The 16,939-nt window shown below is 43.1% G+C and overlaps 1 protein-coding gene across 3 annotated transcripts; it reads left to right on the forward strand.

Moving 5' to 3' along the window:
• The first annotated feature begins 5,123 nt into the window (after positions 1-5,123).
• LOC129138666 (embryonic stem cell-related gene protein-like) lies at positions 5,124-12,675 on the forward strand. 3 transcript variants are annotated; one of them, XM_063803871.1, is made up of 3 exons: positions 5,124-5,714; positions 5,845-6,021; positions 10,786-12,675. In XM_063803871.1, exons 1-3 carry the CDS (start codon positions 5,657-5,659, stop codon positions 10,893-10,895), a joined length of 345 nt encoding a protein of 114 aa, XP_063659941.1. In that variant the 5' UTR covers positions 5,124-5,656; the 3' UTR covers positions 10,896-12,675. The 3 variants fall into 3 exon arrangements, with proteins under 3 accessions (XP_063659941.1, XP_054532444.1, XP_054532443.1); XM_054676469.2 differs by having other exon boundaries at positions 10,789-12,675; XM_054676468.2 differs by having other exon boundaries at positions 8,804-12,380.
• The last annotated feature ends 4,264 nt before the right edge of the window (positions 12,676-16,939 follow it).

A 16,939-nucleotide genomic window follows, 5' to 3' on the forward strand; every position in this document is an offset into this window, starting at 1 on the left:
GGAATGTGAGCTGGTACTGATAATGCCTGGTACTGTGGCATACCTGGGCATCTAATAAAGGCAGAAAGGAAAAAGGAGAGAAAGGGGGGGAAATAGGGGGGATACCATGAATTAAAAGATTGATCAGGCTATTTGAAAAGAAACCTTATCATATCCCACAAAATCCAAGGTAATTCTAAGCAAAAAGAACAAAGCTGGAGGCATCACACTACCAGACTTCAAACTATACTACTGGGCTACAGTAACCAAAATAGTATGGTAGTGGTACAAAACAGACACATAGACCAATGGAACAGAATAGAGAACCCAGAAATAAGGCTGCACACCTACAACTATCTGATCTTCAACAACCTGACAAACACAAGCAATGGGGAAAAAATTGCTTGTTCAATAAACAGTGCTTGGATAACTGGCTAGCCATATGAAGAAGATTGAAACTAGACCCCTTTCTTACACCATAAACAAAAATTAACTCAAGATGGTTTAAAGACTTAAATGTTTTATTAGTCAGGGTTCCCTAAAGGGACAGAACAAATATGATGTGTGTGTGTATGAAGGGGAGTTTATTAGGAGAACTGACTCACACGATCATAAGGTGAAGTCCCACAATAGGTCACCTGCAAGCTGAGGAGCAAGGAAACCAGTCCAAGTCCCAAAACCTTAAAAGTAAGGAAACCAACGGTGTGGCCTTCAGTCTGTGGCCAAAGGCCCAAGAGCCCCTGGCAAACCGCTGGTGTTAAGTCCAAGAGTCCAAAGGCTGAAGTACTTGGAGTCTGTTGTTTGAGAGCAGGAAGTATCCAGCACGGGAGAAAGATGAAGACTGGAAGAATCAGCAAGTCTCCTCATTCCACTTTTGTTCTGCCCACTTTATTCTAGCCACTCTGGCAGCTGATTAGATGGTGCCCACCCAGATTGAGGGTGGGTCTGCCTCTCCCAGTCCACTGACTTAAATGTTAATCTCCTTTGGCATCACTATCACAGACACACCCAGGAACAATACTTTGCATTCTTCAGTCCAATCAAGTTGACACTCAGTATTAACCATCACAAATGTAAAATCCCAAACTATAAAAACCCTGGAAGATAACCTAGGCAATACCATTCTGGACATAGGAACAGGCAAATATTTTATGACGAAGACTCTAAAAGCAGTTACAACAAAAACAAAACATGACAAATGGGACCTCATTAAGCTAAAGAGTTATGCACAGAAAAAGAAACCATCAACAGAGTAAAAAGACAAGCTACAGAATGGGAGTAAGTATTCACTAATTATGCATACAACAGAGGTCTTATATCCAGCATCTATTAGGAACTTAAATAAATTTACAAGAAAGAAACAAACAACCCCATTAAAAAGGGGTCAAAGGACATAAACATACATTTTTCAAAAGAAAATATACAGGTAGCCAACAATCATATGAAAAAAGCTCAACATCATTGATCATCAGAGAAATGCAAATCAAAACCACAATGAGATGCCATCTCACATCATTCAGAATGGCTATTATAAAAAGTCAAAAAATAACAGATGCTGGCAAGGTTGCAAAGAAAAAGAAATGCGTATACACTTTTGTTGGGAGTGTAAATTAGTTCAGCCATTGTGGAAAGCAGTGTGACAATTCCTCAAAGGGCTAAGAACTACCGTTTGACACAGCAATCCCATTACTGTGTATATACTCCAAAGAAAAAAAATCGTTCTATTATAAAGACACATACACATGTATGTTCATTGCAGAACTATTCACAATAGCGAAGACGTGGAATCAACCTAAGTGCCCATCAGTGACAAACTGGATAAAGAAAATGTGGTACATATACCGATGCAGCCATGAAATGAACAAGATCATGTCCTTTTCAGGGACATTAATGGAGCTGGAGGCTATTATCCTTAGCAAACTAATTCAGGAACAGAAAACCAAATACTACATGTTCTCACTTATAAGTAGGAGGTAAATGATGAGAACTCATGAACACAAAGAAAGGAACAACAGACATTGGGATCTATTTGAGGGTGGAGTGTGGGAGTAAGGAGAGAAGCAGAAAAAAATAACTATTGGGTACTAGGCTTAGTAGCTGGGTGACAAAATAATCTGTACAACAAATCTCCATGACACAAAGTTGATCCATATAACAAACCTGCACATGTACCCCAAACTTAAAACAAAAGTTAAATTTTTAAAAATTGCAATCAAGTTTCTAACACATGAACTTTGTAGGATACATTCAAACCATAGCATTCCACCCCGGCTCCCAAAATACATGTCCTTCTCGTATACAAAGTATACTCATTCCATCCCAACAAGTCCAAAATACTTTTTAAAAGCACCAACTCAAAAGTCTAAAGTTTCAGAATAATCTCATTTGGATCCATGCCAAGCACCCTGGTCACACTGGGAGTGCTGGGCACTTGAAGCCTTGGGCAGCCCTGCCCTTATTGTTTTTCTGAGCTCGGTCCACCCATAAACTTTCAAAACTTGGAGTCTCATGCCTGCAGCTTTCCCAGGCTGGAGGACTGGAGTTGCACACAGGTGGTGCTACAATTCTGGGGTCTTTGGGATGGCCCATTCCCATGACTTCCCTAGTCCATGATAGTAGGGGCTCTCTGCAGTGGTCTTTGCCCCTGTAACATGTATGCTGCAGAGTAAGGGATCTTTGCAGCAACTACACCCCTACGACAAGTCTTTTCCTGGGCCCCCTGACCCCCCAGGCTATCTGCAACATCCTTTGAAATCTTGGTGGAGATAGCCATGCCCTAACAGCTCTTGCATTCTGCAAGACTGTAGAATTACTATCTAGAATTACAGAGATGCTCTGGGGGAGAAAACAGTATAGTATAGTATATGCAAGTAATTCAAAGAATCTGGTCTATTAGCCACTAGAAGATGACATTGTAACAATATTTACAGTCATTAGGATAGGCCAAACAAGGCTATGTTTTCTGGTTTTTTGTTTTGAGATGGAGTCTCGCTCTGTCACCCAGGCTGGAGTGCAGTGGCGCAATCTCAGCTGGCTGTAACCTCCATCTCTAGGGTTCAAATGATTCTCCTGCCTCAGCCTCCTGAGTAGCTGGGATTACAGGTGCATGCCACCATGCCCAGCTAATTTTTGTATGTTTAGTAGAGATGGGAGTTTGCCATGTTGGCCAGACTGCTCTTGAACTCCTGACCTCATGTGATCAGGCAGAGCCTTGGCTTCCCAAAGTGTTGGGGCTGCAGGCATAGGCCAGCACGCCTGGCCCAAGGCTATGTTAATTTAAAAAAAAAAAAAGTTAAAACCTAGCTGGCTTACAATATTAGATATTTACTTCTCACTCATGAGTGAGAGGCTGCTAAGGATTACTGCTTGTGTCTTCCAGAGAAGTGGTTTAGCCACACCTGAGCCCATTTAAGACACAGCTTGGGTAGCCAAGGAACACTGTACTGGAATGTAAGGAGCAGAGTCCCAAGGTGGCTCTGGGCAGTGAACCTGTGGAGGATGCTCCAGGCCCATCCTCCCAAACCATTCTTTTCTTCTAGAACTTTGGGCCTGTGATGGGAGGAGAAGCATCAAAGATCTTTGAAATGCCTTCAGGATCTTTCTCCCATTGTTTTGCTAAATAACACCTGGCTTCTTTCTATTCATGTTAATCTCTTTAGCAAAGGGTTTGGTTCCTTGTCCACACCCTGAATATTCTCTTTCAAATATACTTTTTCACTTTTTACTTGACCAGGCTGTGAATTTTCCAAATCTTTCTTCTCTGCTTCCTACTTAATTATAAATGACATCTTTAAGTTATTCCTTTTGCCTCACATCTCACTGTATGTGGTTAAAGGTAGTCACATAGCTGCCTTAATGCTTCACTGCTTATATATTTCTTCTGGCAGATATTCTAGTTCATGGTTACATTTTGTATTCCATAAAGTCCTAGGACATGAACACAATTCAACCAAAGTCTTTGCTACTATATAACAAGGATGGCCTTTACTTTAGTTTCCAATACTTTGTTCCTCATTTTCATATGAGACCTCTTTAGAATGGCCTTTATTATCTATATTTCTACCAGATTTCTGGTCAAAATCACTTAAGTAATCTCTAAGAAGTTCCAGACTTTCCCTACACCCCCCCTCTTCTTCTGAACCCTAACTAAAATTGCCTTTAATGCTTCATTCGTGGTAATGAGAGGAGGTGCCAACTGGGCCTCCTGGGTGGAGTAGCGGCTCAGAAAGCTGTGAAACTCACTCATTTCCTGGATCAGGGCTTACTTTGGTCCTGGATGAATACTATTGAAGATATATGCTTAAAATATTCCTAACATCAGAATTTGTGCACGTGTTTTCTTCCCCAAGAAAGCTATAAACAGCGAAACTTTTGCTGTAAGCTTCCCTGTGTCCTCTCTCCCTCTCTCCCTTCCCCATCCCCTGAAACTAAAAGGAATGTTAAAAGCCCGTTTTTCTGTGACCAGCAGACCTTATCTATGCTCCCAATTCCAGTTCCTTGTAACACAATTCGTAAAATCCTGTGAGATCCTGTCTCCTTTGCCATGCCGCTGCAAGGTTATAAAGTAGATAAAACTTAAGTTGCAATTCCGGTTTTCTCAAGATCTGAGACATGTTAATTGTCTTTGTTTCTCGCTCTGGTAACATCTTCCCACTGCACGTATTTCCCGCCTTAAAGAGTTGAAAAGGTGATCTAAAAATCTAACACTGGCTACCCGCTCGGGACCCCTTCCATGCTGTGGAAGCTTTGTACTGTCACTCTGCTCAATAAAACTACAGCTTTTTTCTCTTGGTCCAATCCGTGTCTGTCTCTCACCGCGGGCTGCCGCCACATATCTTTGGCATGGCTAAGGCAAGAACCTTTGGAGTTATAGTAATACAGATTTTTTCTTGACTACTTCTCCAAACTCTTCCAAAATCTCCCCATTATCCAATTTGAAAGTCACTTCCACATTTTCAGGTATTTGTTACAGCAACAGCCCCACTTTTGAGTACCAATTTTCTGTCTTAGTACATTTTCTGCTGCCAGAATAGAATACCAGACTAGGTAATTTATAAAGAACAGAAGTTTATTTGGATCACAGTACAGGAAGTAGAGAAGTTCAAAAGCATGGCACCAACATCAGGCAAAGGTCACTGTCAGGCCTCTGAGCCCAAGCCAAGCCATCGCATCCCCTGTGACTTGCACGTATATGCCCAGATGGCCTGAAGTAACTGAAGAATCACAAAAGAAGTGAATATGCCCTGCCCCACCTTAACTGATGACATTCCACCACAAAAGAATTGTAAATGGCCAGTCCTTGTCTTAAGTGATGACATTACCTTGTGAAAGTCCTTTTCCTGGCTCATCCTGGCTCAAAAAGCACCCCCACTGAGCACCTTGCGACCCCCACTCCTGCCCGCCAGAGAACAAACCCCCTTTGACTGTAATTTTCCTTTACCTACCCAAATCCTAAAAAACGGCCCCACCCTTATCTCCCTTCGCTGACTCTCTTTTCAGACTCAGCCCACCTGCACCCAGGTGAAATAAACAGCTTTATTGCTCACACAAAGCCTGTTTGGTGGTGTCTTCACACGGACATGCATGAAATTTGGTGCCGTGACTCGGATCGGGGGACCTCCCTTGGGAGATCAATCCCCCGTCCTCCTGCTCTTTGCTCCGTGAGAAAGATCCATCTATGACCTCAGGTCCTCAGACCAACCAGCCCAAGAAACATCTCACCAATTTCAAATCCGGTAAGCGGCCTCTTTTTACTCTCTTCTCCAACCTCCCTCACTATCCCTCAACCTCTTTCTCCTTTCAATCTTGGCGCCACACTTCAATCTCTCCCTTCTCTTAATTTCAATTCCTTTCATTTTCTGGTAGTGACAAAGGAGACACGTTTTATCCGTGGACTCAAAACTCTGGCGCCGGTCACGGACTGGGAAGGCAGCCTTCCCTTGGTGTTTAATCATTGCAGGGACGCCTCTCTTGATTATACACCCACGTTTCAAGGGTGTCAGACCACACAGGGATGCCTGCCTTGGTCCTTCACCACTAGCGGTAAGTCCCGTTTTTCTGGGGAAGGGGCAAGTACCCCAATCCCTTCTCTCCTTGTCTCTACCCCTTCTCTGCTTTTCCAGGGACAGGGCAAGTACCCCAATTCCTTCTCTCCTTGTCTCTACCCCTTCTCTGCTTTTCCGGGGACAGGGCGAGTACCCCAACCCCTTCTCTCCTTGTCTCTACCCCTTCTCTGCTTTTCCAGGGACAGGGCAAGTACCCCAACCCCTTCTCTCCTTGTCTCTACCCCTTCTCTGCTTTTCTGGGAGAGGGGCAAGTACCCCTGAACCCCTTCTCCTTCACCCTTAGCGGCAAGTCCTGCTTTTCTGGGGGAGGGGCAAGTACCTCTCAACCCCTCTCCTTCACTCTTAGCGGCAAGTCCCACTTTTCTAGAGGAGGGGCAAGTACCTCTCAACCCCTCTCCTTCACTCTTAGCGGCAAGTCCCACTTTTCTAGAGGAGGGGCAAGTACCCCAACCTCATATCTCTGTGCCCCAATCCCTTATTTCTGCACCCCAACCTCTTATATCTCTGTGCCCCAATCCCTTATTTCCGTGCCCCAACCTCATATCTCTGTGCCCCAATCCCTTATTTCCGTGCCCCAACCTCTTATCTCTGCACCCCAGCCTCTTATCTCTGCACCCCAACCCCTTTTCTGGAAGGTAAGAACCCCCGAACCCCTTCCCTCCATTTCTCTACTCTCTCTTTTCTCTAGGCTTGCTTCCTTCACTATGGGAACCTTCCACCCTCCATTCCTCCTTCTACTCCCTTGGCCTGTGTTCTCAAAAACTTAAAACCTCTTCAACTCACACCTGACCTAAAACCTAAATGCCTTATTTTCTTCTGCAATGCTGCTTGACCCCAGTGCAAACTCGACAGTAGTTCCAAATAGCCAGAAAATGGCACTTTGAATTTTTCCATCCTGCAAGATCTAAATAATTCTTGCCGTAAATAGGCAAACGGTCTGAGGTGCCTGACGTCCAGGCATTCTTTTACACATCAGTCCCTTCCTAGTCTCTGTGCCCAGTGCAACTCGTCCCAAATCTTCCTTCTTTCCCTCCCGCCTGTCCCCTCAGTACCAACCCCAAGCGTCACTGAGTCTTTCTAATCTTCCTTTTCTACAGACCCAACTGACCTCTCCCTTCCTCCCCAGGCTGCTCCTCTCCAGGCCGAGCTAGGTCCCAATTCTTCCTCAGCCTCTGCTCCTCCACCCTATAATCTTTTTATCGCCTCCCCTCCTCACACCTGGTCCCGCTTACAGTTTCGTTCCGTGACTAGCCCTCCCCAACCTGCCCAGCAATTTACTCTTAAAAAGGTGGCTGGAGCCAAAGGCATAGTCAAGGTTAATGCTCCTTTTTCTTTATCCCAAAGCAGAAGCTTTTAGGCTCTTTTTCATCAAATATAAAAATCCAGGCCAGTTCATGGCTCGTTTGGCAGCAACCCTGAGACACTTTACAGCCCTAGACCCTAAAAGGTCTAAAGGCCGTCTTATTCTCAATATACATTTTATTACCCGATCTGCTCCCGACATTAAATAAAACTCCAAAAATTGGAATCTGGCCCTCAAACCCCACAACAGGATTTAATTAACCTCACCTTCGAGGTGTACAATAACAGAAAAAAGTTGCAATTCCTTGCCTCCACTGTGAGACAAACCCCAGCCACATCTCCAGCACACAAGAACTTCCAAATGCCTGAACCGCAGCAGCCAGGCCTTCCTCCAGAACCTCCTCCCCCAGGAGCTTGCTACATGTGCCGGAAATCTGGCCACTGGGCCAAGGAATGCCCGCAGCCCAGGATTCCTCCTAAGCCGCGTCCCATCTGTGTGGGACCCCAGTGAAAATCGGACTGTTCAACTCACCTGGCAGCCACTCCCAGAGCTCCTGGAACTCTGGCCCAAGGCTCTCTGACGGACTCCTTCCCAGATCTTCTCGGCTTAGTGGCTGAAGACTGACACTGCCCGATCACCTCGGAAGCCCCCTAGACCATCACAGACTCCGAGCTTCCGGTAACTCTCACAGTGGAAGGTAAGCCCGTCCCCTTCTTAATCAATACGAGGCTACCCACTCCACATTACCTTCTTTTCAAGGGCCTGTTTCCCTTGCCTCCATAACTGTTGTGGGTATTGACGGCCAGGCTTCTAAACCTCTTAAAACTCCCCAACTCTGGTGCCAACTTAGACAATACTCTTTTAAGCACTCCTTTTTAGTTATCCCCACCTGCCCAGTTCCCTTATTAGGCCGAGACACTTTAACTAAATTATCTGCTTCCCTGACTATTCCTGGACTACACCTATATCTCATTGCTGCCCTTCTTCCCAATCCAAAGCCTCCTTTGCATCCTTCTCTTGTTTCCCCCCACCTTAACCCACAAGTATAAGATACCTCTACTCTCTCCTTGGCGACCGATCATGCACCCCTTACCATCTCATTAAAACCTAATCACCCTTACCCCACTCAACGCCAATATCCCATCCCGCAGCACGCTTTAAAAAGATTAAAGCCTGTTATCACTTGCCTGCTACAGCATGGCCTTTTAAAGCCTATAAACTCTCCTTACAATTCCCCCATTTTACCTGTCCTAAAACCAGACAAGCCTTACAAGTTAGTTCAGGATCTGTGCCTTATCAACCAAATTGTTTTGCCTATCCACCCCATGGTGCCAAACCCATATACTCTCCTATCCTCAGTACCTGCCTCTATAACCCATTATTCTGTTCTAGATCTCAAACATGCTTTCTTTACTATTCCTTTGCACCCTTAATCCCAGCCTCTCTTCACTTTCAGTCGGACTGACCCTGACACCCATCAAGCTCAGCAAATTACCTAGGCTGTACGGCTGCAAAGCTTCACAGACAGCCCCCATTACTTCAATCAAGCCCAAATTTCTTCCTCATCTGTTACCTATCTTGGCATAATTCTCATAAAAACACACATGCTCTCCCTGCCAATCATGTCTGACTGATCTCACAAACCCCAGCACCTTCTACAAAACAACAACTCCTTTCCTTCCTAGGCATGGTTAGCGTGGTCAGAATTCTTACACAAGAGCCAGGACCACACCCTGTAGCCTTTCTGTCCAAACAACTTGACCTTACTGTTTTAGCCTAGCCCTCATGTCTGCATACAGAGGCTGCCGCTGCTTTAATACTTTTAGAGGCCCTCAAAATCACAAACTATGCTCAACTCACTCTCTACAGTTCTCATAACTTCCAAAATCTATTTTCCTCCTCATACCTGACGCATATACTTTCTGCTTCCTGGCTCCTTCAGCTATACTCACTCTTCGTTGAGTCTCCCACAATTACCGTTGTTCCTGGCCCAGACTTCAATCCGGCCTCCCACATTATTCCTGATACCACACCTGACCCCCATGACTGTATCTCTCTGATCCACCTGACATTCACCCCATTTCCCCAAATTTCCTTCTTTCCTGTTCCTCACCCTGATCACACTTGATTTATTGATGGCGGTTCCACCAGGCCTAATCACCACACACCAGCAAAGGCAGGTTATGCTATAGTACAAGCCACTAGCCCGCCTCTTAAAACCTCTCATTTCCTTTCCATCGTGGAAATCTATCCTCAAGGAGATAACTTCTCAGTGTTCCATCTGCTATTCTACTACTCCTCAGGGATTATTCAGGCCCCCTCCCTTCCCTACACATCAAGCTCGAGGATTTGCCCCACCCAGGACTGGCAAATTAGCTTTACTCAACATGCCCTGAGTCAGATAACTAAAATACCTCTTAGTCTAGGTAGATACTTTCACTGGGTAGGTAGAGGCCTTTCCTACAGGGTCTGAGAAGGCCACCACAGTCATTTCTTCCCTTCTGTCAGACATAATTCCTCAGTTTAGCCTTCCCACCTCAATACAGTCTGATAACAGACGAGCCTTTATTAGTCAAATCAGCCAAGCAGTTTTTCAGGCTCTTAGTATTCGGTGAAACCTTTATATCCCTTACGGTCCTCCGTCTTCAAGAAAAGTAGAATGGACTAAAGGTCTTTTAAAAACACACCTCACCAAGCTCAGCCACCAACTTAAAAAGGACTGGACAATACTTTTACCACTTTCCCTTGTCAGAATTCAGGCCTGTCTTCGGAATGCTACAGGGTACAGCCCATTTAAGCTCCTGTATAGACGCTCCTTTTTATTAGGCCCCAGTCTCATTCGTCACCAGACCAACTTAGACTGTGCCCCAAAAAACTTGTCATCCCTACTATCTTCTGTCTAGTCATACTCCTATTCACCGTTCTCAACTACTCATACATGCCCTGCTCTTGTTTACACTGCCGGTTTACGCTGTTTCTCCAAGCCATCACAGCTGACATCTCCTCGTGCTATCCTCAGACTGCCACTCTTAACTCTTGAAGTAAATAAATAATCTTTGCTGGCAGGACTATGCTGAATCTGCTTAAGCACTCTCTAATCAGATATCCTGAGTCGTCCCAATTCTTAGACATTTTATACCTGTTTTTCTCCTTTTGTTATTCCATTTAGTTTTTCAATTCATACAAAACCGTATCCAGGCCATCACCAATCATTCTATACAACAAATGTTTCTTCTAACATCCCCACAATATCACCCCTTACCACAAGACCTCCCTTCAGCTTAATCTCTCCCACTCTAGGCTCCCACGCCGCCCCTAATCCCGCTTGAAGCAGCCCTGAGAAACATCGCCCATTCTTTCTCCATACCACCCCCCCAAAAATTTTCGCCGCCCCAACACTTCAACACTGTTTTGTTTTATTTTTCTTATTAATATAAGAAGGCAGGAATGTCAGGCCTCTGAGCCCAAGCCAAGCCATCGCATCCCCTGTGACTTCCACGTATATGCCCAGATGGCCTGAAGTAACTGAAGAATCACAAAAGAAGTGAATATGCCCTGCCCCACCTTAACTGATGACATTCCACCACAAAAGAAGTATAAATGGCCAGTCCTTGCCTTAAGTGATGACATTACCTTGTGAAAGTCCTTTTCCTGGCTCATCCTGGCTCAAAAAGCACCCCCACTGAGCACCTTGCGACCCCCACTCCTGCCCGCCAGAGAACAAACCCCCTTTGACTGTAATTTTCCTTTACCTACTCAAATCCTAAAAAACGGCCCCACCCTTATCTCCCTTCGCTGACTCTCTTTTCGGACTCAGCCTGCCTGCACCAAGGTGAAATAAACAGCCATGTTGCTCACACAAAGCCTGTTTGGTGGTCTCTTCACACAGACGTGCATGAAAGTCACCACATAGGGGAAAAGTGGAAAGTGGAAGTGAGCTCATGAGACGAGAGAGAAAATCTGGCTGAACTCATCTTTTTTTATTAGGAAGTCACTCCCACAGTCATTAACTGACTCCCAAGATAAAGACATTTATCCATTCCCCTCATGGCCTAATCATCCCTTAAAAGCATCACTTCTTAATATTGTTACAATAGCAATTCAGCTTCCCACACATGAATTCTAGGGAACATATTCACAATATAGTAGAACCAGTCACATGACAACCATCAATAACTGGAAAGAAGCAAGATAGAATGGTCTTCTTATTAGTTTGGGAAACAAATGAGAACTAGGTATGAGTAAGCACTAGGGCTTTCTACAGTTCTCCAGTGGTCTGTAAGTCAACATATTTTAAATTATTATTATGTGTCAACATTGAAGCCCACATACAAAAATAAATCAATGTAATACACTATATTACATAAACAGATAAAACACATAATGATTTCAGTAGATTCAGAGAAAGAATTTGACAGAATTCAACATAGTTTTATATGATTAAAAGCACTGAATGAAACAGAAACAGAAGGCCTATGTAAGCCAATTTAAATTTTATTGGATATCATCCCTAATGATGAATGAAACATAACATTTCATATCACACAGTTGCGTAATAATAGAGGTAAAAAAGTACTGGCAGGACAAAAAGATTTTAATCAAGAGATTTTGAGAGATGCTTCAGTGATGAAATCAAACAAATTTAAAAAGAGAACAACTTTGGTATATAATTAGAAGTCAGAAATCTAAATATCAGATTTAATACTGTAAGGCCTCTGAGCCCAAGCCTGCAGGTATACATCCAGATGGCCCGAAGCAAGTGAAGAATCACAAAAGAAGTGAAAATGGCCAGTTCCTGCCTTAACTGATGACATTATCTTGTGAAATTCCTTCTCCTGGCTCAGAGGCTCCCCCGCTGAGCACCTTGTAACCCCCACCCCTGCCAGCAAGAGAACAAACCCCTTTGACTGTAATTTTCCACTACCCACCCAAATCCTATAAAACGGCCCCACCCCTATCTCCCTTGGCTGACTCTCTTTTAGGACTCAGCCTGCCTGCACTCAGGTGATTAAAAAGCTTTATTGCTCACAGAAAGCCTGTTTCATGGTCTTTTCACACGGACGCGCATGAAAAATACTGTAAGTTTATTATCTAGGCATGTTTGAATCTCTGGAATGTTGGGTACAAAGCGTTCACTAAAATGAGCCCCTTTCAAAGTCACATGCATTAAATGAGACAATGTAAGGATATTCAGTGTTATAAAAGCAGCACTCATGGATGAAGCTGGAAACCATCATTCTGAGCAAACTATCGCAAGGACAGAAAACCAAAAACCGCATGTTCTCACTCATAGGTGGGAACTGAACAATGAGAACACTTGGACACAGGGTGGGGAACATCACACACCGGGGCCTGTCGTGGGGTTGGGGGAGTGGGGAGGGATAGCATTAGGAGATATGCCTAATGTAAATGACGAGCTAACGGGTGCAGCACACCAACATGGCACATGTATACATACGTAACAAACCTGCATGTGGTGCACATGTACCCTAGAACTTAAAGTATAATAATTTAAAAAAAAATTGCTAAAAAAAAAAAAAAGAAAAGCAGCACTCATTTGGCTGGGCACGGTGGCTCATGCCTGTAATCCCAGCACTTTGGGAAGCCAAAGGGGCTGGATCACTTGAGGTCAGGAGTTCGAGACCAGCCTGGCCAAAAAGTACAATAATTAGCCGGGCATGGTGGCAGGCGCCTGTAATCCCAGCTACTTTGGAGGCTGAGGCAGGAGAATTACTTGAACCTGGGAGGCGAAGGTTGCAGTGAGCCAAGATTATGCCACTGCACTTCAACTTGGGTGACAGACCAAGACTGCATCTCCAAAAAAAGAAAAAAGAAAAAAAAGCAGCACTCTTTTGGTCATATCAGCTTCTCATCACTTGCTTTTTGTTTTGTGTTTCATGGAAACAGTCATGCTTCTTTATTGGTGTATTACAATGACAGAATTGAGTAGTTGCAACAGAGATTGTGGTCCATAAAGCATAAAATATTTACTGTTTGGTTTCTTACAGAAAAAACAGTTTGCCGATATCTGTGGTAGGTTTTAGAAGTAATTTTAAAAAAATTACCCTTTACCCCTTCTTTACTGCATGATAAGATGATCCCAGAAGAATCCACTGTTACGGTTCTCCTGTACTGTTAAAAAAGAAAAAGCCATTTTTTGAATATGGAGTCATTTTCCCACTGCTTATTTTTGCCAGCCTTGTCAAAGATCAGATGGTTGTAGGTGTGGCAGCATTATTTCTAGATTTTCTACTCTGTTTCATTATTCTGTGTGTTTGTTTTGCACAAGTGCAATGCTGTTTTGGTTACTGTAGTCTTATAGTTTGAAGTTAGGTAGTGTGATGTCTCCAGCCTTATTCTTTTTGCTTAGGATTGCTTTAGCTATTCAGGCTGTTTTTGGTCTCAAATGAATTTTAGAACAGTTTTTTTTTCTAACTCTGTGAAGAATAATGCTGGTAGTTGGAAAGGAATAACATTGAATCTGTACATTGCTTTGGGCAGTATGGCCGTATTTACGATATTGATTCTTCCAATCCACGAGCATGGAATGTTTTTCCATATATATGTTTTATGTCTGATTTCTTTTTTTTTTCTTTCTTTTTTTTTTTTTTTTTTTTTTTTTTTTTGAGATGGAGTCTTGCTCTGTCGCCCAGGCTGGAGTGCAGTGGCACGATCTCAGCTCACTGCAAGCTCCGCCTCCCAGGTTCACACCATTCTCCTGCCTCAGCCTCCCGAGTAGCTGGGACTACAGGTGCCTGCCACCACGCCCGGCTAATTTTTTTGTATTGTTAGTAGAGACGAGGTTTCACCGAGGTTTCACTGTGTTAGCCAGGATGGTCTGGGTCTCCTGACCTCGTGATCTGCCCAACTCGGCCTCCCAAACTGCTGGGATTACAGGCATGAGACACCGCGCCCGGCTGTTGTCTGATTTTTTTCAGCAGTGTTTTGTAGTTCTTTTTGTAGAGATCTTTCATCTCCTTGGTTAGCTGTATGACTAGTTATTTCATATTCTTCGTGGCTATTGTAAGTGGGATTGTGGTTTTAATTTTTCTCTCACCCTGGACATTGTTCATATATAGAAATGCTACTGATTTTTGTACATTGATTTTGTATCCAAAAATTTTATGAAAGTAGTTTACCAGTTCTAGGAGGCTTTTAGCAGAGTCTTTCTGATTTTCTAGGTATAAAATCATATTATCAGTGAAGAGAGATAGTTTGGCTTCTTCTTTTTCTATTTGCCTGGCTTTTATTTCTTTCTGTTGCCCAAATGCCCTGGCTAGGACTTTCAGTATTATGTTGAATAGGAGTGGTGAAAGTGGGCATCCTTGTCTTGTTCAAATTCTGAAAGGGAATAGTTCCAGCTTTTGCCCATTCATTATGATGTTGGCTGTGGGTTTGTCACAGATGGCTATTATTATTTTGAGGTATGTTCCTTCTGTGCCTAGTCTGTTGAGAATTTTTATAGTGATGGTGCTGGAATAACTGGCTAGCCATATGTAGAAGATTGAAGCTGGACCCCTACTGTCAGGCCTCTGAGACCAAGCTAAGCCATCATAACCCCTATGACCTGCATGTATACATCCAGATGGCCTGGAGCAACTGAAGAACCACAAAAGATGACATTCCACCATTGTGATTTGTTCCTGCCCCACCCCAACTAATCAATTGACCTTGTGACTTTCCTCCCCTGGACAATGAGTCTCATGATCTCCCCACCCTGCGCCTTGTGACTCCCGCCCCTGCCCACAAGAGAACAACCCCCGTTAACTGTAATTTTCCACTACCTACCCAAATCCTATAAAACTGCCTCACTCCTATCTCCCTTTGCTGACTCTCTTTTCAGACTCAGCCCACTTGTACCCAAGTGAAATAAACAGCCTTGTTGCTCACACAAAGTCTGCTGGTGGTCTCTTCACATGGACACACGTGACACCTACGTTTCATCATATACAAAAATTAACTCACAATAGATTATACATTTAAAAGTAAGACCTCAAACTATAAAAAATCTAGAAGACACAACATGGAAATTACTCTTCTCAACATTGGCCTTGGCAAATAATTGTTGGCAAAAATCTCCAAAAAATATTGCAACACAAAGCAACTTAGACAAGTGTGAACTAAATAAACTAAAAAGCTTCTGCACAGGAAAATAAACTATCAACATAGTAAACAGACAACCTACAGAATGGGAGAAAATACAAACTATGCATCTGACTAAGGCCTAATATCCAGAAACTATGGGGAACTTAAACAAATCAACATGCAAAAAACAAATAACCCCTTTAAAAAATGAGCAAAGGACATATCCATGAACAGACACTTCTCAAAAGAAGACGTATAAGTGGCCACCATACATATGCAAATCAAAACCACCATGAGATACCATGTCATACCAGTCAGAATGGCTATTACTAAAAAGTCAAAAAAACAACAGATGCTGGTGAGGCTGCAGAGGAAAGGGAACACTTATGCACTGCTGGTGGGAATATAAATTAGTTCAGCCACTGTGGAAAGCAGTCTGAAAATTTCTCAAAGAACTTAAAACAGAGCTATCATTTGACCTAGCAATCCCATTACTGGGCATACGCCTAAAGCAAAACAAATCATTCTACCAAAAAGACATACACACTCATTTTGTTCATCACTATGGTATTCACAATAGCAAAGACCTGAAATCAATACAGGTGCCCAACAATAGAAGATTGGATGAAGAAAATGTGGCATATATATACCATGGAATACTATGCAGATGTAAAAAAGAATAGATTCATGTCCTTTGCAGCAACATGGATGCAGTTGGAGGCCGTAATTCTAAGCTAATTACCGCAGAAACAGAAAACTAAATGCCACATGTTCTCACTTATAACTGGGAGCTAAACACTGAGCACACATGGACATAAACATGGGAACAATAGATACTGCAGACTACTAGAGGAAAAAGGAAGGAGCATAGGTTGAAAAGCTACCTATTGGGTACTGTGTTTACTACCTGGGTGACAGAGTCCCAACTCAGCATCACAGTTTTCCCATGTAACAAACCAACATATGTACTTCTGTATCTAAAATAGAAGTTGAAATTTAAAAAGGAAGTCATTTTTTTCTAGGATAATGTGATTTTATGGCTTACTATTCAAGGGTAGAAAATGGACATGACTTAGAGAAAATAAGAAAAAATATTCCATCCTTCTTCTAGTCACCAGGAATACTACTATAAAAACAAAGTCAGTAAAAGCATGAGAGTGTGGGTCTTCAGTTTTTCTCCGTGAAACAGGAGTGGGAGTTTAGAGAGAACAGACATTATGTTGTTACCTTTCCGAGAAGTTAAGCTGTAAACATTCTCTGTTGCTATCTGTGAAACATACTTTTACAGAACTAAAGTCTAAGGGGAGCAGGTGCAAAGTAATTTATTCAAATAATGAATACACAGACCTTGAAGTTATTTTTTAAGTTGTGAAAAGAATAGACTGAGAAGAAAAATCAAATTGGTTTACATTTTGGAATCGATATTTCTTGATGACACAGGAGGCATCCTTCACCCACAGTCATAGGCTTGTGATTTCTGTAATTTTTCACAGTTGTTAAGTAAGTA

This window comes from Pan troglodytes, chromosome X (assembly GCF_028858775.2).
Source record: "Pan troglodytes isolate AG18354 chromosome X, NHGRI_mPanTro3-v2.0_pri, whole genome shotgun sequence".
NCBI lineage: Eukaryota > Metazoa > Chordata > Mammalia > Primates > Hominidae > Pan > Pan troglodytes.